The following is a 24,066-nucleotide window of genomic DNA, read 5'->3' as shown; positions in this document are numbered from 1 at the left end:
CTGTAGTTGTAGGCTGTTTCTCATGAGGCCCTGTTTTGGAAGCTTTATTCTGTTCCCTTTAGGTTATAAAATAATAAAAAGAAACAAAAGGCTCTTTTAAATGGTATTGTTCATACAGTGTTGTTTAAAATAGTATTTTCTAGGTCAAACTAAATGCGAGCTTGTGTATTTGTTTGTTTCCCTAGTCACCAGTACTACCAGCTCCCATTGGGATCAGAAAGTCAAGCTGCTTGCTTTTTGCTTTCCAGTTGTATATTTCTACAAATTTTAACCTTTTTTTCAGGCTAAACTATATCCTTTTGAGCAACCCATTGTCTTCAGAGGGATTGCTCAACCTAAGAGAAAAATCAGTACTTCAACTATTGGGTTTTGTGTAGGCGTCAGAACGGAATCTGCTTCGCCGTCCTACTTCTCTTCGTTGTGCAGAATTTCATAAGAAGATTAAAAAAGTTTACTTGTCACTAACATTGTCAGATATGACAGATCGTACAGGGAGGAACAAGGTGGCACTTTATGTAGTCTTTGCCTAGGTGGAATTTTGAAGAAATTAATCTGAAGTTGAATGTTCATTAGTAAAACCGTCTTGGTAGTGTTTCTGTAGATGCTACAAAACCTTTTTATGTCTAGCTGTCCCTTATTCCCCATGAATATTTATTTATTTATTTATTACTTTTAGCTGAATTTGAACTCTTAAGTACATTTTCTTAGTTTTCTTTGATTGCAAGTTGGTTTCAAGACCATGTTTTTTAATTGGCAGCTCTTAGCTATTAAGCACTTTAGTTTTCTGTTTAAATAAAAAGTGCATGTGTGATATTAGCAGACCAGAGATTCCTGTTTGGAGGGGCAGTTGATGTAGCTATCTATAGCAAGATTATTTGCCTTTGGCAGTTCTTAGTTATCAGATGGCCTTTGCTGCTCCAGACTGGAGCCTTTGTACTTGTTTAAAAAAAAAAAAAAAAAAGTTGATATTGCATGAGCAGAATGTTTCAAGGGTGTGGCTCAGTAGGAACATGGAAATAATGTGTGCGCACATGTGTAACTTAAACACACATTTCTGTGCAGAGACTATTTCTAGTGGCTGCCTTGACTTCAGAGAAGCTTGATCACCTCTCCCCTGGAACTCGCCTCCTACCTTCTGATTGTAATGAGACTTGGTTAGAAATCACTCTGTATTGACTTGTGCCATCCTGCTTCCCAGATGGTTTTTCTCTCCTATTGATCTCTTCTCCTAGTGCCCTCGTAGATTTACTGCTGTTGATGCGGAAGCTGTCTCCTGCAGCTGTCGTCTCTCTGAACACCCTTTATGGATGTCTTTGCCTCAACAGCTTTTCCCTTTTATTTTCAAATGTCAAAAGTGAACATATTTTTTTTTTCTCAGCTTGATTAGATCTTTTCATTCTTCTCTCTCTGTTTGTTTAAATGTCAGTAGTACAGTTTAATTATGTAAACAGTGTTGAGATTTGGTTTCTAGGAAAGAAGCTCTGCAAATCAGCCTGTACTGTCCTGTAGTTCAGAAATGGGGGGTCTGGAGGGAAGAGGAGTGATTAAAACAAGGGAATTTTCCTCTTTTTTTTTTTTTTTTTTTTTTCTTTCTTCGGCTTTCATACCAGGTAACCCTATAAACCAGGTGATGGTAGTGCTGGTGTTTTCCCTCTCTTAAATAAATTTCTTTTTTGGTTCTCCCCAAAGTGCTGTGGTTGGTAATTTTCATCAGTATTGGCATTTCTTTCTCAGGTGTCTGACTCTGTGAGTGGCCAAACCGTGGTGGACCCAAAGGGATACCTGACAGACTTGAATTCTATGATTCCAACACATGGCGGAGATATCAAGTAGGTCTTGCTGGGCATGTATTGGTTTGGCTTTTTTTGGCAGTGACTGAATAACCTGCATATCAATAGAACCCCATATTTCTAATATCTCTGGCTAAAATGGCTTCTAGGCAACCTTTGTACTAGTCTGAATGATGCCATACATTTTTCTTCTCCTTCGAAGATTGGTATTCTTAAAATCTGGTGGCTGAAGTCCCTTGTCTGCAGGCCCAGTTACCACAAGTTCTCCCCTACAGATACAAAGGCAGGTCAAGATCTATGTACACTAACTGTCCCCACAAATATTCAGTTTTGCCAAGACTGGGAATGAGATATGGTGGCAGCTTTGTAATGCTACTGCCTATTGGCTAGGAACTGATCCAGTTCAGTTCCCATCAGTGACTGCAGATTTGGATTTGACTGGTGACCTTTTAAAATGTCAAAACTGAGATCTTATCTATCTGTCTACCTGCACAAAAGACTTGACTCAATAAATAGCTTTGAGCTACCAATGCTGCTCTCAATGCTGCCCTTAAAAATGGCCAGTTAAACCAGCATTCACCACAACTTCAATTCGTACCTTTTAATGTAACGGCTTTGAGTTTGTAAGCATGCTTGGATATTATCAGCTCCACCAGCTGCTGTTTCTTCCAGCCACACTGACCTCAGCTCCATGACTATATTTTCTACAGGAGGGTAGTATTAGCTTATAACATCGTATTTGTGTCTAAGAATGAGGTCAGGGTTAATGTGTGTCTGTGCGATTTGTGAGAGAGTGGATGGAGGGAGCTGGTGTAAGGAGTGCTGTTAATTAGCATACTTAGAGTCTTCCTTGTGTGTTTTCTTTGTCAGTGATATCAAAAAAGCTCGTTTGCTTCTGAAGTCTGTCCGGGAGACCAATCCTCACCACCCCCCAGCATGGATCGCTTCAGCCCGCCTGGAAGAAGTCACTGGCAAACTGCAAGTAGCTCGCAACCTCATCATGAAGGGGACAGAAATGTGCCCCAAGGTTAGAACTGCTTTGGTTTCTACTTGACTGTTTTAAAACCTCACAAAAAGAGTGTGGTTAAAAGCATCTTGTCTCCATTAGACTCTCAGCCTATACTGAGAAGCTTATCTTATAAGACAGGAGCCGGAATGGTGTTTAGCCTGTGGTTATAATTGAACCTCCCTCTTATGGGGCCTTTGCCAGTGTTCTCTGTGAAGAGTGCTAATTTTTCTTTCCTGACTGACAGAGTGAAGATGTTTGGTTAGAAGCTGCTCGGCTGCAGCCTGGGGACACGGCGAAGGCCGTGGTGGCCCAGGCAGTCCGCCATCTTCCACAGTCTGTCCGAATTTATATCAGAGCAGCAGAGCTGGAGACAGACATCCGAGCAAAGAAACGTGTCCTCAGGAAAGGTGAGAGCTTCCACAAGGTTGCAAGAACTAAACTGTTTGAGACTTAGACATATGTGCACGCAGTGTCGTCTCTTCATGGTCTGATCTGAAGACTTAGATCTGTGGGGGTTTTTTTTCATGTTGTTGGTAAGGACATGTTTAAGCACTTACTGTGTTTAAACTTGCAGAATTTATTGCTGTAGCAAGTCAGTGATGCCAGAGCTTTGACAGGGTTTAAAATGGGATTGCATGTTCATGTGGTTAGGCAGCACATCCAGAATTGTAATGCTGATGATCTCAAAAGCACTTGTGCCATGTTTGTTCAGTGACAAAATTTCTTTTCCTCTAAAACCCCTTCTATCCTGTTTTCATTTAACTTCATTGAGGCGGAGGTTGGAAAACACCTGGAAGGAGTTTGACAGCACTCATATTGTAAAGCATTTAAACCTTGGGTTTTAAGGTGTAAACCAGTCCCTAACTTCCAGAGACCAGGATGAGATCTATGTAGGAGAAGAAACTTTCCAGCTGAAAAGTCTGGTACTGGTCACTGTCAACCAGGGTGTCAGGCTTGGATCTGTTCTGCTAGGAGAATTAATTTGTTCCAAACACATTTTCTATGTTTACTCAATCCCTGTCTCTTGTGCCGTCCCCATAACTCTGCTTTCTGCCTCCCCAGTCTTTGTTTAATTTACTGTCTACTCCAGCTTCGTTAACACTTGGTCAGTTTGCTAGCAGCCAGCAATGTAGTTTAGTCCACACATGGTTGACACCTCTTTCTCTTGCAACGGTGATTCGTTTTGGTATCTTGAACCCAGGTCTCGCCCATGGGCTCACAACGTTAATTTGAAATCAGCATGCCAGCCTCATTCTAGCAGAGGCTAAATCCTTGTTGAGCTGTTGAACCGCAGCAATTACAGCTTGGAACAAATGGTTTGAGTAACGGCAGTCTTTTAGGTGACTGGGGGAAAGTGCTTTTGTGAAGTCTTTATGCAGCAATCCACTGTGTTAAATGACTGCATAACATGGAGCATCATTACTGCAGAGTGGGATGAGACCAAAGGAAGTAAATTATGTCCTGCCTCTCACTTGCATCTCAGTTGGTTTTCAGTGATGGAACAACACTCTTGCTGCTAGATAAAAGATTTATACTTTAAGGTTCACTTAAAGCTGCCATCCTGGAACTCTCAAGAGTTTTCATTGGCTGTTTTTGTGCATTATCTACTTAGAGTGGATGCTGCAGCTGCTGCTGTTGTGCTCTGTTAGCCTTTGAGATTAGCAATTAATATTAAATAGAAAAATGTACCATGATCCTAGATGAAATGTGCCAGAGGGACGCTTTGTATCAAACCAATGACTTGCAGCAGATTCAATATATGGGGCTTTTTTGAAGGTTGAATCTTGTATCCTGTCTCCTGTGAGAAGCAAACTTGGGGGCTCTGTGTAAAGTACAACCTGGCCAAACGTCTGGTGTAGAAGGAGAATATTTGTTGTGCTGCTTCTCATTTACATACATTAACAGTCAGCTCTGCACTGTTCCAACGTTGCTGCGAGCTATGGTGCATCACAAATCTGATGCCTGGATGCATGCGGAATAGCTGCCATGTGAGATCTGGCAACTTAACCAGTTTGCTTATTTAAAAGTAAGGAGGGCTGAGTGCCAAGTAGCAGCCCTGAAACACAATCGTCTTAGAATGCATTTCTGCTTTGTTTCTATTGCCTGTGCGTGACCCTACCATCCCACTTAAACTCTAGAGCTTTTAAAGCCTATGTCCTCTTCAGTCAGGCGCAGCAATCTGAGCGGTAGAATGTCTTGGAGCATAGAAATCGAATGCTGCCTTTGAAAAACATGCTCTGTCCTGCTGATTGGTACTCTTAAACTATCAGAGACTGATTTTCAACATTCTAGAAGGCTTGCTGCTGTAGACTTGATAAAAAAACAGGTAATGTTCAGCTCATTAAAATGCCTTTGTTGGAAAACCTGCGTGTACTTCCTACTGCATCTGAGCCTGAAAGAGGCTCAGAATTACAATTCATCTCTCTGGACCTTTGTAGGAATATTTAAAGGGACACAGCTAGCTTGAAATCTGCTCACTTTCAAAGTAACTTCAGATGCTCTCCCAGCCCACCAATGTTTGTGGTTTTACAGTGACCTATTTCTGTTTTAAAAGGTTCTGGTCTGTCTTGTGGCATGTTCATGCACACATTGGGCAAAACCGCACAACTGGTTATAAATAACGTGCATCAAGGAGACGGCACCTGAAACAGCACAGCATTCTCTGTGCCATAATAATCTGTGGTGTTTGCAGCAAGTCAGAGGTTTTAAAAATAGAAAAGTGTAGTGCTGCTTGTTTTTTAAGGTCTGCCTTTGTCAGAAGGCAGGTTGAGAGCAGTCGCTTGTTTGGACTTTGAGAATTCAGACAGCACAGCCTGCTGAGAAGGCAGTTCCTACCAAAGCTAGAAAATGCCTAGACATGATTAAAGGAACCTGAAAAGCCCTTGGCTAAATGGAACCATACTTGGTTATAGGAAGGACACTTAGAATTCAGTAGCTTGTATCTTTAACAATGTTTTGGAGAGATGCTAAAGCTTTTCCAAACCCTCTCTTAAATTTTAGGGTACTGTATTAGCTATCGGGAAAGCTAGACCACTCACTGTGCATTCAGTTGTCAATGCATTCTTGAAGGAAAGCAACATTTCTTTGAGAAATGCTTTTGACATGAAGAGAAAAGTGTATTGCTGTTTAAAGTGGAAGCTCTTTATGGAATACATGACTTCTTATGGGAACTTTTAAAAATGAGCAAGTTCATATGCCTGCATATACACACATGTTGGACAGAGGAGGAGTGTTTGGGTCTGGGGATTTCATGCTGTGGTCAATAAAATCTGTTTGGGCAGAGTTGGGGTGCTTTATGCCTGGTGTCTTAACCCAGCTTCTTTTGAAGCTGGGGACTAATTGCATGATAAGTTATTCACTCATCTCTGTTTGTCATAGGATTAATCCTTTTTACAATGTATTTGAACTCTTCCTGGGCTTGCAATACCAAATGTTAGGCCTAAGTGGAAAAATCTTTAACTTGCACAAAACTTGTTTGACAACTGCTATTGTTTGACTTGAATCAGGGAAAAAAGTGTTTTATGGCTTGCTTACTTTCCTGACTTTATGTCCAAAGATCACTGAAGCGGATTTTGCAAGAGTTGAAACACAGATGTTACTTGATAAGAGTTTGGCAGCTTGCAGAAATTGAGGCTAGATGTTCTCTTATTTCAGCCTGCGCTAGGAGGTGAATTCAAAGCTAGGAGAGTCTCATTTTTAACAAATAGATTTTTTCCCCCCCCTCTCCCTCACTAATTCCGTAGTATTTTCCAATGAGCAAACTTTTGCCTGTTTTCTTTGAAGAGTCTCTTAGCAAAGTAGTTTTGCAGGGCAACTGTAAGTTATACTGTTTTCTCTGATGGGCAAGAATTCTTTTGCATGATTCATATTATTGTTTCTCCATTGTAGCCCTTGAGCACGTTCCAAACTCAGTGCGCTTGTGGAAGGCCGCAGTAGAGTTGGAAGAACCTGAAGATGCTAGGATAATGCTAAGCCGTGCTGTGGAATGCTGCCCAACTAGCGTGGAGGCAAGTCAACCAATTTTACTTTCCGTTCAGGTTAACGAAACAATGCATGGGTTCACCCAATGTTTTAACTAATATGCAGGGCGATGGGCAGGTTTTTTTACTGCTTTCTTTTCCTGTGTAATTGTTTGTTACTGTGGCTGGGCAAATAAAACTAGTGACTGCGCCTCCAGATGGCCTGTTAAGCACATTTGCAGTCACAGTTGGCACATTTTAATTGTGAAAGCTAACATATGCCCAACTTGGAAAATATGGGCCATAGTTTAAAAATATTAAAAATGTAAAAAGTATATTTTAAATATTTATTTAACCAACTATTAAGCTGTAAATCCACTGGCAACATAAAAAATAGTATTCAGAATTGCAGCAGAGAGAACCCCAAATCAGTAGTATTTACTGACTAAATTCAAATCTTCCTTGTATATTAGCATTCTGCTGCCCAGTGATATTAATGTGGACGGGGGGGGGGGAGTATTAAGAAGTATATGTGTGTGTGTTGGCATAGAACAAAATGTTCTCTCTTCTGTTGCCTGGGCTGACACCTCTATCAGGCATCATCACCTCCTTGTTTTAATATAAAAATGGGTCTTGTTGTGCAGCTGTGGCTTGCTTTGGCAAGGCTGGAGACATATGAGAATGCTCGCAAAGTCCTGAATAAAGCCCGTGAGAACATTCCGACAGACCGGCACATCTGGATCACGGCTGCCAAACTGGAAGAAGCCAACGGAAACACTCAGATGGTAGAGAAAATCATTGACAGAGCTATCACGTCTCTCAGGGCAAACGGGGTGGAAATCAACAGAGAGCAGTGGATCCAGGTATTTGCTTTCATTCTCGTTTTAGAAAGCCTCATGAGCACTCTAGTGTTAGACCACAATCCGTATTTAACCATGTAACACCTTCTTTGAGGGCTGCTTATGTTAAATAAATAAAATAATATAGAGCTAAACCGGTTTTGAGAACAGTATAATGTGTTCTCTGTATGGGTCCTTTGGGCAAGACTAAAAGGTTGGTCTGAGCTGGAAGGATCAAGGCTACTGTTATGATTAAATAGTATGACCTGGAAAGGAAAATGCTGATTTAGCTGGAGAGCACACTTACTTTTATCAGAGTTGCTGCTCTTTTAAAAAGAAACCTGCTTCAAGGTGCAGTTGGTTATTCACCAGGCAAGATGGAGGTTGAACATCCATGTAAGCTTTTTGTATGTTGTCTACATAATGAATTTGAAGCCAGTAGAGCCAATGAGGTCTCTTCCCTTGTCCCTCTGCAAAAATTGAGTGTAATCCATATATGGTGAGAGTCAAACAATGCTCCTTAATTTGTTACTGACTATTTGTGTTTGCAGCCTTTTGCTGTACAAAACTAGAGAGGGGCTATGTTGCAGTAGCCATGTCTGAACGCTTTGGGTACTAACGATGTCTGTGATGCTCCCGCATTGGCAATAGCCTTTGTGGGCATCCATTGCTAGCTTGATACTCCACTTAAAACCCCTCTGGCACCTTGCCTGGATTTGCTTTGTTCTAGAAACAGGGCTTAAGCATAGAATGCTGTTTTAAAAATAAACCACATCAAAATTACTTAAATTGGTTCTACTCCACTAGCCAGAGGGGGTGAAGGCATCCAAGTATTCACATATGCTGTCCTTCTACTTCTGAATGGCAGGGTTCAAGGAAAATTGGGCCTGTCTCTGAGCCTGGTCCTACAATCACTGAGCAGTGGGCACACTGCAACAAAGAATGCAGTAGCATAACCACACTTTTTGGCATTAGAAAATATTGGATATTCATGGCAGGATTTAAGCGGTTATGGTGACCTAGCATCATAAAACTGTTTTAACAGGCTGAAACTAAACTTCTGTAATAAATTCTACAAGCCTGAATTCTCCAATTCCTTTTTCTCCTCTCCCTTTGTCTCTTGCCCTTCACGTTGGGGTAGTGAGAGGACCCATCCATGCTGCAAAGGTCCTGCATGGTAACTCCTGCTTGAACAATGGTATAAAATCTGTTTTCTCCTTTGCTGTTATCTCAGACTGAAGTGATGCATTTCCTTAGTGCTGATCTGATTATTTTCTCTAGGATGCAGAGGAGTGTGATAAAGCTGGAAGCGTGGCAACCTGTCAGGCGATTATGCGAGCTGTAATTGGGATCGGGATTGAGGAGGAAGATCGGAAACACACCTGGATGGAAGATGCAGATAGCGTATGTCCAGCTGTGGCTTCATTTGTCTTGAATTATGGTAGCGGGATTTGGACCAGCTGCATTTTCTGTCTTGGGACCGTGAAGGGCTGATGCACAGTACCTCTCTGCATCTGGCCAGTAGCAAGGTTGCCTCCCCGCAGCAGACTTGTTGTTCTGCATCCTGGCTTCTCTTTCCTTGGGCCAATTGCATCACATTTTGCAGTGGTTTAACTCCACCTTTCGAAAGACTAGATAAAATTATTACATATAATTAAATTAAGGTTTGGAACTAGAACAACCTACGTGCATAGCTTGGTTTATCTGGAGCAGACAACTTGCAGCAAGAAAGCATCTATATTGCTTTGATAACCCATCTGAAGCTAAGTTTCCAATGCTGGTTTTGCATTGTGCTTATCATGAATGGTACATACACAAGAAATTGTGCTTCCCAGCAAGTTCTGTACATAGAAAATGCATATGCAAGCACAGAGTCCATACTTTTAGGACCTTCGAGGTTTTGGAAAATGCTTGAGTGACCTAGAAGTGAGGCCCTTTGTGGAATCAGTGACACCTGGGTGCTTTTGAAAATTCCATATTTTTCCTTTAAAACATTTATTCCACACTCCCAATGTGTACCTTTTTCCCTGCTGCTGATCAAAAGCTTACCCTTCTTCTGATATAAGTATTTGGTAAAGACCTGCTCAGTAGAATTCTTGTCACACCTGGAGAGCTCTCTGTCACTGATGGATGCATCACATGTACCTCTGGTGGACCCTTTTGCTAAACTCTCTTCTCCCCACTTTTTTCTCTAGTGTGTCGCTCACAATGCTCTGGAATGTGCTCGGGCAATTTACGCTTACGCCTTGCAAATTTTCCCCAGCAAGAAGAGCGTGTGGTTGAGAGCAGCCTACTTTGAAAAGAACCATGGAACTAGGTACGTGAAGATAATTCTTCTAAGACATAGAAGCAAGGCAGTCAACCATAAGCTGTCTTATGGAACAGCTGGAATTGCAGGTTTTTACCAGGCCAGAGAATATTGGCATTTTATGCACAGCTAGTGGTCTTCCTCTGTCAGATCAGAGTGCCTATTGTTAGTGAGCATCATTAAAATCCTCTTGAGGATTGAAGAGTGCCTCATTAGGTCCATGTGGTGGCACAGATAAGGCTATATCTCTTGGGACTGAGGCATCTAGCAGAAATGGGAATACCTGGTGATACTGCTTTTCTAAGTGATTCAAATGCCTCCAGGTATACCATTTGACCAGTGAGCCTGTTTGTTGGGAAGCAATCCATCATTTTTAATTAAACATTACTGCTCTTGCACATTGGTACCAGGTGATAAATTTGGAACGGACAGTGCAAAAAAAGAAAAATCCACCTTTTAAAGCTCACTTTGCACGATGGGTATCTGGTTACTTGTCTTTTCAGAAATCTTAAACCATTCTAAGTTGTTTGTAAATTTGTAATAGCCCCAGTTCTCCAAATAGTTGCACACAGGCTTAATTTTAAACGTTTGAGCAATAACCCTAAGGCCAAGGGAGCTTCTTCTGTTTCAGCTGTTGCGGGATCTGGGCATTAGTTTAGACTGTTGAAGCTACATTTTATTTATTTATTTATTTTTTTTATTGCAACTTAGCCTCCCTCTGCCCCACCTCCATTGATGTTAATATCCATTCAGGTTTTCTTGTGGTGACTTGACTTATAACCCCTCTCATTACACTTAAAATGTATTTTACCTCTCTGAAAAGTGTAATCTTATCCATGAGGTCTAGGTTACTTCAACAGATAATGGTGGGGGTGGGAATTGGCACCATAGCTGCTAAGATTTGGTTTAGGTGAACCACGGTTCCTGAGACTTGCATGGTTTCTAGAGGGTCTCTCCGTAAACACTCTCTGATTTATGGTGTATTAACAGGGAGTTGCTTTGTGGAGTGATCTTCTGATGCTGATTTTTTTTTTGAACCCTCATGGAAAGAGCACCCACTCCCTCCTCCTTGTGAAATGACTTATCAATGTTTATAGCCTTGGACTTTTATAACGATAACTATTTATAACGTCTGGGGGATGGTGGAGGTAGATTGAGGGAGCTCATGTTAATATCTGTATCTTCAGGTTATTGATTGTATCCAGCATTCTCTTGTTTCAGGGAATCTCTGGAGGCACTTTTGCAGAGAGCTGTGGCTCACTGTCCCAAAGCAGAAGTGCTGTGGCTCATGGGAGCTAAATCCAAGTGGCTGGCTGGAGACGTGCCTGCAGCCAGAAGCATTCTGGCCCTGGCTTTCCAGGTTTGTGTATCACTTGTCTGTTAGAGTTGTGGATATGGTGTGAGCATTAGGGTGGGCAAGACAGGGCTAAGCAAGGAAGCCCTTTTGGGGGCAGTTCTGAGCTAGCAGCAGCAGTCAGCCTTTGAACATAGCAGAACTTACCTTTCTGTGTTCTGCTGTTCCTGGTTATCTTTTACAACCTGCTGTTTTCAAATGGAGAGAGATTGGTAGCAGCCCTGTCACCTTCTGCCCTTTCAGAATTCATTATTATTTGTGTTCCCATAGAACCAAGAAGTCAGGTCGGGTCAGGCACCAAGACCCTTCTAAGTTGGGTGCTGTGTAACTCTAGGATAGCATGACCTGCAGTCGCTTTGTTGCAAACAAGGTCTTGGGAATGACTTAATCTTCTCCCTTGGAATTCAGTGGTTTTGGTCCCAGAACTGGGAACATGCCCACCTTATTCTCAGGGGTAATTTTGAGAGCATTTGTCATCTGGACCAGTACAGTCATCCTGTTATAAATGATCCTTCGGACCCTGGAGAGCGAGGCAGCATCGTGGTTCTGGAGAAATGGCAATTTCTGGTATCCTGGAGAGCAGTGCCCCACTAGCAGAACTGTAGCATAGTTGGAAGGCTGCAGTTGCTCTAAGTAAAGGTGAATGATTGATTATTTCCAAAATTAGGCTTTGGGCCTGTTCTTATAAAACCTTGAAGTCTTTCCATCACTGATGCCCTGAAGTTATTTGCACTGCAGTTGCATGTACAGGCCTTTATACTAGAAGGCTTTGTTTTGTCCCAGATTCTCAAGCTAGCGTAGATCCTTAGGTTGTGGGTCCATTGGGGAACTTTGTGTAAACTCAAAGACATAGATGATTGAGAAGGGCTTGAACTTGAAAGAATCTTGGTGTAGATTGATGCCCTGATATCTGTTTTCATCTGATCCATGTGAAGACTTAAATCTGCTGTTGTTTCACTATGTATTTTTGTCTTTGATTTCGTGTTCTCGCAGGCCAACCCCAACAGCGAAGAGATCTGGCTGGCTGCCGTGAAGCTGGAGTCCGAAAACAATGAATACGAAAGAGCAAGAAGGCTGCTGGCGAAAGCCCGTAGCAGTGCCCCCACCGCGAGGGTGAGATGTGCAAAGGGCGGAGAGATCAAGACCTCTCTTGGCATGGGGGAGGAAGGACGGAAGAGGGAGTTCCTTTGCTTTTGCAGCCTCAGAGATTTACCAGATGGCATCCTGCCATTGCCTTTCACAGGCATGTGGCTGACTGTTGAAGTGCTTTTTCAGCTCATTGTGACATGAAGCAAATGTATTATGGGAAAAAAACCTAAGATCAAATACAAGCTTAGATTTTTATGCAGTGGAAAAAGTTGGGAAATTCCCAGTATGTAAAAATTCCAGTTTAAAGCTTGGCTTTTTTTTTTTTTTCCTTTACCAAATCCTGTCACAGGAGGCTCACTAATGCATATAACTTCAAATGGCAAAACAACTGTAGTTTGTCATGTAAAATTCCAGGTCTCTGTATGTTTCTCATCTTATCTCCTGGGGGGAAAGGAGTCAAAACTTCACACTAGAAAAACATCTAATTCTTTTTTGTTTTTTACATTGGTCCCTGTTCCTCTCTTCCCCTGGCAGTTGAGCTTCTGAAACTTTTACGTCTGCGTTACTTAGGCTAAAAGGAGGAAACAAAGTGTCTAAGCAACTTGCATTTTGTTTCATCTAAGTCCCTCTCAGCCTTGACCTGCTTTTGCATGGTAATGGCTCGTTTGGCTTTTTTGACCACAAAGAAAAGAGAGACCTTCCTGTTCTCAGCTAGAGGGATGGTAGCAGCAATCCAGAATCTTGTGTGTGGAGGAAGGGGAAGGAGGTCTTAAAGTATGAGTACCTTGAAAAAGAAAAGAGGTGGATGTTGTGGGAAAGAGAACAAGCAAACCCATATTCACAGGATATGCAGCTGCCTAAATGTTTGTGTCGGGCACTTCTGAATACTGTGGTCCACCCTCTTACTTGCAGCTGGGGTCCAAAGGTTATGTTTGATCATTTTGTTCCAACTCCTTTAACAGTTGATCTCTAGCACTTTCCAGCTGCCACTTCTTTTAGCTTTAATTTTCATATCTTCAGACTATTTGTCATCTAGGCATGCAGTGGCTGTTTGTCTGTTGACAGGACAAAAGATCCATTCTATTAACAGATACCATAGCCCATCAGTAGCTGCTAAAATAAAGCATCTTCTGGTTTGTCCTTAGGTCTTCATGAAGTCTGTGAAATTAGAATGGGTGCTGGGGAACATTGCTGCTGCCCAGGAACTCTGTGAGGAAGCCCTGAAGCACTATGAAGACTTCCCCAAACTGTGGATGATGAAAGGGCAGGTAGAGGAGCAAAAGGAACTAACCGAAAAGGCTCGAGAAGCCTATAATCAAGGGGTAAGACGATTGAGGTTTGTTTCATACATCTGGTTTGGGGGCATGACCTGGTCTGTCTCAATGCACAGTCCAAAGGTTTTCCATCTCCAGGCAGAGAGCACAAATTGTAAATGTACTTATGAACCAAGGTGCAGTTCACAACACTGAATGGCCCCTTTAATTTCTCTTGAACTTAAACACAGGCTAGTTTTCTCTAGTTAACTGCTATCCGAGAAGTAGCCAGGTAGAATGTGAGAAACATCAGATGATGTAACCAACCTCCTGTCTCGTGCTCTCTACACGTCTTGCAGAGAAAAGGGATACATGAGGGAATTGCCCTCTGGGGAGGTTATCATACTATTTCAGCCTTGGTGCAAAAAGCAGGTAAAACAGCAGACTCCTTATCTTCTTCTTCCCCAACCATCCTGCACATTTCTCTTAACAGTTGAAGAAATGTCCCCATTCCATCCCCCTGTGGCTCTTGCTGTCAAGGCTGGAGGAGAAAGTTGGGCAACTGACCAGAGCAAGAGCCATCTTGGAGAAGTCCCGCTTAAAGAATCCGAAAAATCCCGACCTTTGGTGAGTGGAGTGGAGTTTCCACGAGCTGTATAGGCAGTGCCATAGCAATGCTAATCACTTGACACCCTTCCAGCTGTCCGAGTATGGAGTCTCTATACCTAGCGAGAAGGAAATTCCAAGATGGCTTTATGCTTGCTTCCTTTTGAACATCTTCAGCCCTCTGAAGGGTCCAACTAGTACATAACTGCCTTTGTGTTACTTGCTTTGGGGATATGGGTAATTGTCAGCTATTTTCTTTAAATGGCAGCTCTGGGGTAATCGAAAAGAATTTTTGAAAACCTCATTTTCCATTTCTACGTTTGGCTAGTCCCCTCTTCAAATGCTTTTATCTAGGATGATTGTTGAAGACATTTATAATTATTTTTTTTTTAATGCCAGAATGAGAAAATTGTGGCAGCCGTTTACTCTGCTGTTCTTTGCTAAATAGCCTGCCATGGTTTCCTACTGCACGTGTTTAGCTGAATGAGCTAGGGATGAGTCATGGCAGATGTCTCTTAGGTTCCATGTCCTGTAAGTGAGCATCTGCTTTGTGAAATGCTGAATTGAGGTCACATCTTGGGTGTTCACGCTGGGTCTTTTCCACATCAGGTTAGAGTCTGTGCGATTGGAATACAGGGCTGGACTGAAGAACATCGCCAATACGCTGATGGCCAAGGCTCTACAAGAATGTCCCAACTCGGGTAAGAAGGAGCTTTTCTGAAATGCAGCTGTAATTGCTTGATTGCAAAAATTCTCACGGGTGATTTATCTTTTCTGGATCAACTGCATGGCTAGGATAGAGAATAGGCCAGCTTTCAGGTATCACAGTACACTTCCCCAGGCTCTGGGAGAAGCAGGCACGGAACAAGAGCTTGCACAAAACTCCATGTGTAAATAGAAACAGGATATAGGGCAAACTGTCTTGATGGCAAGAGAGCATTTCATCTGTCTCTGTTTCTTCTGTTTCTGCCAGCTGTGTTGTCTCATGACCTGGCTGGATTCTGATGTGCTCTAGGGAGGGGGTGGTAGTCCTGCAAAAAGGGCTTCAGTTTTAGGTGGCTTTCACTCTCCACTGTCAAGAAGGGCCTGGACTGGTCGTTGGATAATTCTTTCCCTTGGTGTTCTTTGGATTATATTGTCAGACATATGTCCCTGTCCATGGTTTTTGGTTTCTTGAGACTGCATATTGATGTGGGTGGCTTTTCTCTGAGAAGAGACGAAGCAGATTGTAGGAGGCTTTCTGAGCTAACAAAGGCAATTTGTGGTCTGGAACAATTCAGTGGGGCATGATTTAGTGGAAGGATTGTTGGATTTCTGTTTGTGTCATGATCAGCTGTGCATTTATAAGATTTTCTCGTATCAATTCCTGTCTCCTTGTTGCCAGGGTCCGCTAATTGGGTCCGTGTCCTTCATATGGATTTGTTTTAGTAGTTTTGTTTCTTTGGAAAAAATACTGTAGCAGTTGCCTCTGAGTTCTAGGCTTTATGCCTCTGAACTGATTGAGGGCTTTAAAAGTTTTGTATTCATAGCAGACTTTTTGGAGCAGATCAGCTAGTTATGCCCCAAAAAGGTTCAGCGGCTGGGGGTGGGGAATGGGACACATAATTTAGTTTTTAACAGCAAGTTTGGTTAAGTCCAACCCTAAACCAGTCTGAACTGGTGAATACTTCCTCCTTTGGCCTGTTTTATAAAAACTGGCTTGAGACTTGCCTGTGTCATAGGAACACTGGGAGGTTTAATTGTTAAAACGTGTTGAGATCCTTGGAGAAAAGCTGTCATCACAGAAATGCAAGGTAATTAAAAATCATCCTCTTGGCTTGTCAGAGGTTTAAAATTGTTTAAGCACCCAAGTTCAATTGAAACCTTTGGGAGTTAAGTGTCTAGATATCTTCTGAAAATCCAGGTTGTAGTGCCTTGAGAGACTTGCCGCAAGCTCCTCAATGTAGTGCAGTATTGGACTATAGAGTTAGTCGTGTATCGCAAACCACGCTCTGCTAATTTATTTTATGAATGGCCTGTGTGTGCCTTTGCTGCCACAGCTTGCTGCAGACTCTCTCTGTTTCTATGGAAATGTGCTGTAGGATCTGTTTTCATTTAAACAACATACTCTCTTCCAACTCTGTTTGGTTAATAGTTTACGGGTAGAAGGGGCTATTCCATCTGACACGAGCTAGCATGGGCCATAGAATTTCATCTCCTGACTGCTTCATTGATCCTGGCAACTCGTGCTTGAACTGGAGCATATCTTTTTAGAAAGGCACCCAGTCCTGACAGGCTGTAGAGAGCTTTGAAAGCATGAATCGCATGCAGTGTGTACATCCTTGCCAGCCTGAAATAATCATTTTAATAGAGGAGTATGAAATCTGAATTTGGGTGACGATTAAAATGCTAACTCTTTCATTGCTGATTCCTGTTGTGGAAATAGCCATTTTCATGTATGCAAAGCTGCTGCAGAATTCCCATGCTAAGGGAGCTTGCTAGAGATTTTTAAGTTCAACTTGCCTTTGAGAGCATGGTTCCTTGATTTATACCCCTTTATAAGACTCTCAATTGTTCTAGTATTTGGGCATTCCCATATATGCTTAGCTTTGCAGTGCCTCCATGAGCCTAGGAAAGATTATCCCTATTTTAACAGACAGGGAACATGGGCAGTGCAAGGGACTTGCCCACTGTAACAGCGGTCAGGGACAGCTGGGCTAAGGGCATGGGTCTCCTTGGTTCCATCTGCAAGTTCAGCCTGCTGGATTAGGGGCTTCTGAGCTTTGTAGCCTGGACAAGCTGTGTTTTTGGACAGCTTTTCCTAACTTCCCTCCCTTCCTATTCCTGATTCAGCAGCAATGCTGTGGCAATTGTGCACACAATCTTGAAAGATGGAAGTTTTTCTTTTTAGGGCTTTTTTGTGCTTTGTTAATGCTCTGCTCTTCATGTTGTCTGATTCTCCACGTGTTTCCTGGAAGCACCAGTCCTGTCTTCCTCTGCTCCCATGGGCATGGACTCGGATGCCTTATTCCTGTTGAATCTCTCGTTTCTCTCTGCGGCTGCTTTTGAAGAATCGGGCTCTTGTAGAGATGGCTGGTCCTGACTTTTCCGGAGATGATTCGGGGTTTGTGTTCATTGAGGAACGTTGATCCTTTTAGTAGCAGTGGGAAATAGGGGTGACTATCCTCTTGTCAAGCAGACTTGCCATGGGGACCCCTCAGGCGGCTGACAGATTGGGGAACCAGAGCTGCAGATAAAATCACTTACTAAATTGCTAGCGAAATCCAAACTGTCCATATGTGTGGTGCCACGTATAAGAAACTGGTGCACTGATGGAATTGGCCTCTGTGTTGAAATGTGTTTGCCAGGCACGATTGGTAAAGCAGAGGATTTCATGCTGCTTTGAGCAGGCTTCCTTATTGGCTTTGGGCGATGAGAGAAGCTCTGGGGAGGCAACCTTATGTTTCTGTGGGCACTTGGAGTAGTGTTCCCTGGAGTTAGCATGACCAGTCCCTTCTCTGGCAACAGTGACATCAGTATCCCTCTTGAGTCTCTTAAGGTTGCTTCCTGATGTTGTTGTACTTTCTTGGGGATTTTCTTGTAGGAGTTCCTGATCATGGAAGAAAGAAGAGTTGATGGTTACGATAGGTGTAAGACCCTACAAGGGTCCTGTACTCTCTACACTTTACATCTGGAAGAGTTTTACTCCTGGCGCTCTGAGAGATTTGGTAACACTGTGATCCTGATCAGTCGCTGAGTTTCTGTAGCCAGTTTGCTAGCAATGACGTGGTCACAAGTGGGTAGGGAACACATTGCCCTTCAAGTAATTGCTGCCTTGTTTCTAATAATTAGTTGGCAGCGCTCTCTGGAAATGAATAAAGTGCAGGAAGAGCAGTGAAAGATTCCTGGGTGGCTTATTCTTTCAGGCCAGCCACAAGGATGCTGTAGCCTGCTTTCCCCTTCTGGCACTTGCAGATTAACTGTATTAGCCTGGTGACGGTGTGTGCAGCTTCTTTGGTACAATAAAATGTTTGCTTGCTGGATTCACGTTGGTAGAAGGCATTTGCAGGTATGTGTTGGTGGCAGACAAAGTAACCACCTGATAGCCGCAGTCATCTGTACTGTGTGATGTATAGGTTCTGTACAGACTTTTGAGGATGACTCTTCACTACACAAATGGGATGGTGCAGTGATCTGGGCTGAAAACCATGAGTTTTGGGCTAATGCAAGAAAGCATAAGCAGTACCAAAGGCAGGAGCTTAGAGTACCTGCAGCAGAAGCACTTGTGTGGTGAGGGGAGCAGCAGCTGGTGTTGCAGAGTGTAAAATGAGGAAGAGTTCAGCCCAAAGAGGGGAGTGAGCCCTTCTACTGGGCTGGGGGGAATGAGGGTCCCTCTCTGGAAAGCAGTACCCCGGTATAGGTACTCTCAGCAGCATGGAGTTTAATCTCTGACTTAATGAAAGCCGAAATCTTTCCACTTGTTTTTTAAGGAATCCTTTGGTCAGAAGCAATTTTCCTGGAGGCAAGACCTCAACGGAAGACCAAAAGTGTGGATGCTCTGAAGAAGTGCGAACATGACCCACACGTACTGCTGGCTGTGGCTAAGTGAGTAACTCGGGATGGGCTTTTTAAGGTAATAAAAAGATGTTTGTGCACAAGCAAAGGACATATACCCGACACTACTGCAGATAGCACTGCTCAGTCTTGCTTCAGTGTAGCATCCCTCTGGATCATTTGCCTACGTGGTTGTGTGTGAATGCAGGGCACTGGCCTTGATGTCCCAGGGGGCCCCTCCAGTCTCATTTTTATGTACCTCAGATCAGGGAACAGCTGCTCCTTCACTGCAGCTGCCTTCTGAGTATTGGTGCAGATCTGCTTCTTCCTGTTGGCTGAACATGAACGCTCTGTCTCTTCCAAGTACCCATGTCAGTTGGGAGACCTGGGGGTGCAGCAGCGTGTGTGTGTCAGTGCTAAAACAGATCTGAGCCAGATGTTGTGAACACTGAAAACATTGTTACTTAGGGCCCCTTGGCCCATAACTTATTGATGCACATTTTGTCAAGCTGTCATTACCTTGGCTTTCAAGGGAACTCGTTCAGACCTACAAAAGGGATGGAGGGAGGCCTGTTTATGCTGACTAGTGCCCAGATTGCTGCGACGGGCCCTGTTTTAATTCCTCATATCTTGCTTCTGCTCCCTAATTTCTGGGAACGTGAGAACCACCTTGATCTTCATGTTCTGCCACTCTGTGTGGCTTAAGTTCGGGGCTGTTTCAAATCACACTGATGCTATTGTGAAGCAGGAGGATGTCCTAGTTCCTAATGGACTTAAAAAGTAACTTCCTTTTGTTGCCTAGAAAAGGTTTTAAGTGCTGGTTTCTGGTGGCAAAGAGCTAGTGCTGGAATCTGCTATGGCATACGTCTCCTGTTTTATACTTGAAAGACTTTACCCACTGCAGGACTGACTGGTTGGGATTTGGACTGGGTGACTTTTTTTTAATTTCCTCCCTTTGTGAATGCCAGAAGAGGTTCATGCAGGAAACATGTCAAGTGGTTGCTCAACTCTTTCACAACTCTGTTACAAGCCAAAGCAAGTCACAGGATCCACTCCAGCAACTGCAGCACCGGGGTCTTCCAGACAGTGACAGCTCCATTGTTTGGCTTTAGCAGCAGAGGAGAAAGAACTGTAATACGCTTATCAGAGCCTATACCTGATGCAACTCAGATTATTTAGCAATTAAACCAGATGGCATATGAATGGCTTCTACATCCCTTGGTACCTCTGCTGCATAGCAGTCTGATATGCAGGGGTATAATGAGTTTGCAAAGAGCTTTTGTTTAAAAGCAAAGAAGTTGCTGCCAATTGTTACTTTGCAGGTGTTTGGTCTGCTTTGCTATCAGCATCCAAGCTCTTTAAATCACAATTTATCCAACACTGAATAATCAGGAGTATTATAAACCTTAAAAAAAATCATATTATTACACCGTTAAATTGTACAGCTTAACTGCACAGCCAATCCGACAGCCTCCTGTTGCAAAAGACCTCGCTCGTTTTAATTGAACTCTATTAGATGTGTAGAAACGAAACCCATAAAGTATTGACGCAGCCAGTTGGGTCTTGGGAGGCGGGAGGTGTTTTGAAATTCATGAGTGAATTTTAGAAATGGCGATGGGCAGCATAAGCACAGAAGTTTGTGCTCCCCCTTCTTGCCCATTCCCCACTGGCAGGGCAGGGCTGTGTTCCAGCAGATGTTAGTATTTTGGTGCCTGAATATACGCGTGTTGATGGCCTGAAATGATGGGTGCTGCTTCAGCCTTGGTGAATCTGAACCTTCCCTAGGGGCAGGGGGGATTTAACCTGCAAATATCTACAGAGCTTATGTAGTTTGAGAGCTGTGAGGTTAAATATAAACTATTAAGAATTTGGGAGCAAGTGGGGGGTGAGGGGAATGGACAGGGCCCAATACTGCTTTGTTCCAAAATTGGTTCATTGCATCAAAATGAATGAGATGCAGTAGGAAGATGATGCATCTGTCCTAGGAAGATCTAATTTTCCTTCCTACCCTCTACCCGTTTCCTTGGCTAGGGCATCAGTTGAGTCTTGTAGTCAGTAAAACAGTGTGGAAATGATGGGTGTCTGGAACTCGCCTTTGTACTTCCTCCTCCACCTCTTCAGAGAAAGAGAGCCATCTGCAAGGCTGCCTCCTTTATTCTGGGGAGGCCCTTCTGCAGATAGACACAGGGCTGTTGACCACCTCTTTCTGCTTTTTCCCCTCTTCCCTTTCTACAACAGGTTGTTCTGGAGCGAGCGCAAAATAACCAAGGCCCGGGAATGGTTCCATCGAACAGTGAAGATCGACTCGGATCTGGGGGATGCCTGGGCTTTCTTTTACAAATTTGAGCTTCAGCACGGCACCGAGGTAAGTGTCTGCCTCTAGGCTGAAACTGTGACCTTGGGAATAACACATCACTGCCACCTCTGCCCATGCTCTGCTGGCTACAGACAGCCGCGTCTTCAAAGCCCATTCTTGTTGCTTGTTAACGAGCAACAAAAATTGCTGCTATTCGCAATGTGCAGTAAGCGCTTCTCTTTCAACACATTCCCTAGGATTTTTTTATTCAGCCCACTAACTAGCAGAGTGTGGGGAAATAAAATACAGGAAAATAAAAATTCTGCAATAATGTGAGAACAGTTGAGTACTATCTCAAGTATGTTTGCTGGACTCGGTGGCAAGTGACCTCTATGAAAGACTGCACAGTCCACCAGGACACTGTGTCACAGAAGTCTCCACTGCAAATAATTCAACACTGTTGTTGGCAGCACATAAAAATCAGTGAGAGAAACTCCTGAGGCATATAAGCCATCCTATTAGAAATAATGTTCCTTTAGGGTTGCTGTTGCCTTGTGCGTCCTCCGAAACATCTAGTGTGCATTGCTACTTGTAGCAGATCAGCTGGACTGCTTGGTCTGATCTGGGAGGGTTACAGAGCAGCCTGGCATTGAGTTGAGATGAGACATTATTTCATGACTTCAGGGAGATGACTTCCTCCTGACATGGTGGTGTAATATGCCCCAGCTGCTCTTCTGCTTCCAAACCTTTTTTTGGCTCTCCTGTTGGGCTGTGGTGTTACGCTGGCCTGCAGCAAGGCAGAGTAGGTGCTGCCCTTCTTGAACTTTCATCTCATCCTTTAACACACACTTCCCAGTTCCCTTTAAAAACTGGTTTATATAAGCACCTGACACCCAGCACACCGCACTGGTGCAGAAGGAGGAATGGTGGGGAAAGTCTCTGACCTTCCTTGCTCTGCTTGAGGACAGAACAAAGCGATCAAGACAGCCCCAAACTGTTGTTTCTCTCCTTCTGTAGGAGCAGCAGGAGGAGGTGAAGAAGCGCTGCGAGAATGCCGAGCCCCGCCACGGAGAGCTGTGGTGTGAAATGTCCAAAGACATCGAGAACTGGCAGAAGAAGATCGGAGAGATCCTCGTGCTTGTGGCAGCCAAGATTAAAAATACCTTCTAGAGCATGCTGCCTTCAGCTCTGTCAGTCACCGTGGCAGGACTTGGCCTCTTTGCTTTCCGTGCTTTCAACACATTCACCTGTGATAGCAGCACAGTAACATAGAACAAGCAAAGGGAGTGGGTAGGAACAAGAGGAACCTTGGGTTTTCCAGAAAAAACCCCCAAGGAGAGTCAGTTTTTCCCCACTCCAGGAATGGCACTACAGGCAGGCGTTGCTCTGGCATACATTAGATCCATCTGTACTGAAAAGTGCCAGGGTGGGGGCAGGAGTGCCAAGCTGTGATTGGCATTGCCACTCGATTTTTGTCTGCACCCATTCTGCAGATTTGGAGCTGTGAGTGTTGCTTGTTCAGTTTCCAACTTGGTCTCCCTTTTGGTGTCCTCCCTAAGGTGGGGTCCCTTCTTATCACCCTCTTCTTCAGTTGCCTGGTGGTGTTTCCCTGCGGCTGAGTTCGTCAAGGAGATGGTGATGAACATCACTGATAGACAGGGAATTGTGGGGTGACAGGAGGGTCTGAGAACAGTTGTGTGTTGGTGTGACCAGGGTAGATGGGCACTGCCTTTGTCAACAGGATAGAGCCCTGGTCATGTCTGGGAAGAAGGAAGATTTTAGTCGACTGGATGTTTTGTGACATTCAATAACTAACTTTTTACTTAAAAAGACACTTCCCCCCCAACTCTGATTTTAAAATGCCTGTAATGTATGCAATATTTTTAGGGTTATGTCATTGAACACCACAGTAGAACAAAGACAACATGGTGAAAACAGTCCAAGAGACCAGTTGAAAAAGGAAGAAGCTTCATTAATTAGAGCCATTACAAGGCCTAGGCTTTCTGACAGCTGAAGCTGCTTCTCCCACTACAAATGCTGTGGAAGTAGCTTCTCCAAGCACAGTTGGAAAAATCTTACTTGTAGCTGGAGGGATTCTTAGTGAGCACAGATCTGTGTGTTTGTGGCTGCCTTGAAGTTGTCTTATTTCATGACTTGCATATAATTTTTTTAAGACTTGTGATCAGGGCCCCTTTTGACCCGAAGAGGCTCACTTGAATTCTTGTGATCCTCCTTCGAATGAAAAGTCGTCTCCACCTTGAAGGACTGTATCTGTTTTGTACTTGCTGACTGGAGTGGTAAAATCATCTGTTGCATTTGACCGTGTGTGTTGTGGACTAGGATATAGTGAAAGCTTTTGCTTCCATGTGTATATTTTTGTGTTGTTCTAGAATTAATTTGTGGTGCAACTGGGGCTGGGCTGGGTGGGGGGGGGGGGGGGGGGGGGGGGGGTCCTGGCACTTGCCTGGGAAACAGGTGTGTAAAATACAGCTTGGTTTTGTTCCTCTTCGAGTTTTATTTGGTCCTCATCTCCGTTGTAATGATTGTTGCACATCAAAGATTTGATCAGGGATGAGTGGCTCGGATTGGCAGGTGCCCTGTGACAGCCTCGCCTGCTACTCTTGATAGAGGTGAGTCTTTTAGGAATATATCTGCTGTAAGTAGAGTTCTTGTATCCAAGCAGTTTTGCATCTTTTTGCCAAAAATATCACATTGTTTAAACCTAAAGCAGCAGTGGTTGTCCTTGATTCAACAGCCTGCCTCTCAGACTTTATCCCTATGAAACAAAACTCTTGGACTTGCTACAGCAGCTGATGAGAGCATATCGCCGCATCTGCGTTGAAGCAAGGTGCGCTGCCTGCAGCTGCAAAGATGAGGAGTGTTGGCAGGAGATGCCTCTGGAGGAGAGGGGGAGCAAAGACCCCGCGCAGGCCTGAGACGGGGTCGGGCACGTTGGGGCGTTCCCACTTAAGGGGCTAGTGGGATAAGGGTTTCTGGGAGTTGGCTCGAATGCGAATGGCCTGCAGGAGG

At 43.7% G+C, this 24,066-nt stretch overlaps 1 protein-coding gene across 1 annotated transcript in view; it reads left to right on the top strand.

Moving 5' to 3' along the window:
- Positions 1-23,356, top strand: part of PRPF6 (pre-mRNA processing factor 6) — a 29,157-nt gene extending 5,801 nt beyond the window's left edge. Inside the window, exons 7-21 of the mRNA XM_006021656.3 lie at positions 1,735-1,829; positions 2,661-2,817; positions 3,044-3,206; positions 6,688-6,806; positions 7,403-7,621; positions 8,879-9,001; positions 9,793-9,914; positions 11,127-11,265; positions 12,253-12,372; positions 13,494-13,670; positions 14,095-14,228; positions 14,817-14,908; positions 18,677-18,791; positions 20,979-21,105; positions 22,054-23,356. Coding sequence (XP_006021718.2) covers positions 1,735-1,829; positions 2,661-2,817; positions 3,044-3,206; positions 6,688-6,806; positions 7,403-7,621; positions 8,879-9,001; positions 9,793-9,914; positions 11,127-11,265; positions 12,253-12,372; positions 13,494-13,670; positions 14,095-14,228; positions 14,817-14,908; positions 18,677-18,791; positions 20,979-21,105; positions 22,054-22,206 — 2,055 coding nt within the window. The 3' untranslated portion in view covers positions 22,207-23,356. The remainder of the gene's footprint in view (positions 1-1,734; positions 1,830-2,660; positions 2,818-3,043; positions 3,207-6,687; positions 6,807-7,402; positions 7,622-8,878; positions 9,002-9,792; positions 9,915-11,126; positions 11,266-12,252; positions 12,373-13,493; positions 13,671-14,094; positions 14,229-14,816; positions 14,909-18,676; positions 18,792-20,978; positions 21,106-22,053) is intronic.
- The last annotated feature ends 710 nt before the right edge of the window (positions 23,357-24,066 follow it).

Source organism: Alligator sinensis, unplaced genomic scaffold (genome assembly GCF_000455745.1).
Source record: "Alligator sinensis unplaced genomic scaffold, ASM45574v1 scaffold752_1, whole genome shotgun sequence".
NCBI classification, from domain to species: domain Eukaryota; kingdom Metazoa; phylum Chordata; order Crocodylia; family Alligatoridae; genus Alligator; species Alligator sinensis.
The sequence above is the reverse complement of the archived record's forward strand: the minus strand, read 5'-3'. Positions and strand labels throughout refer to the sequence as shown.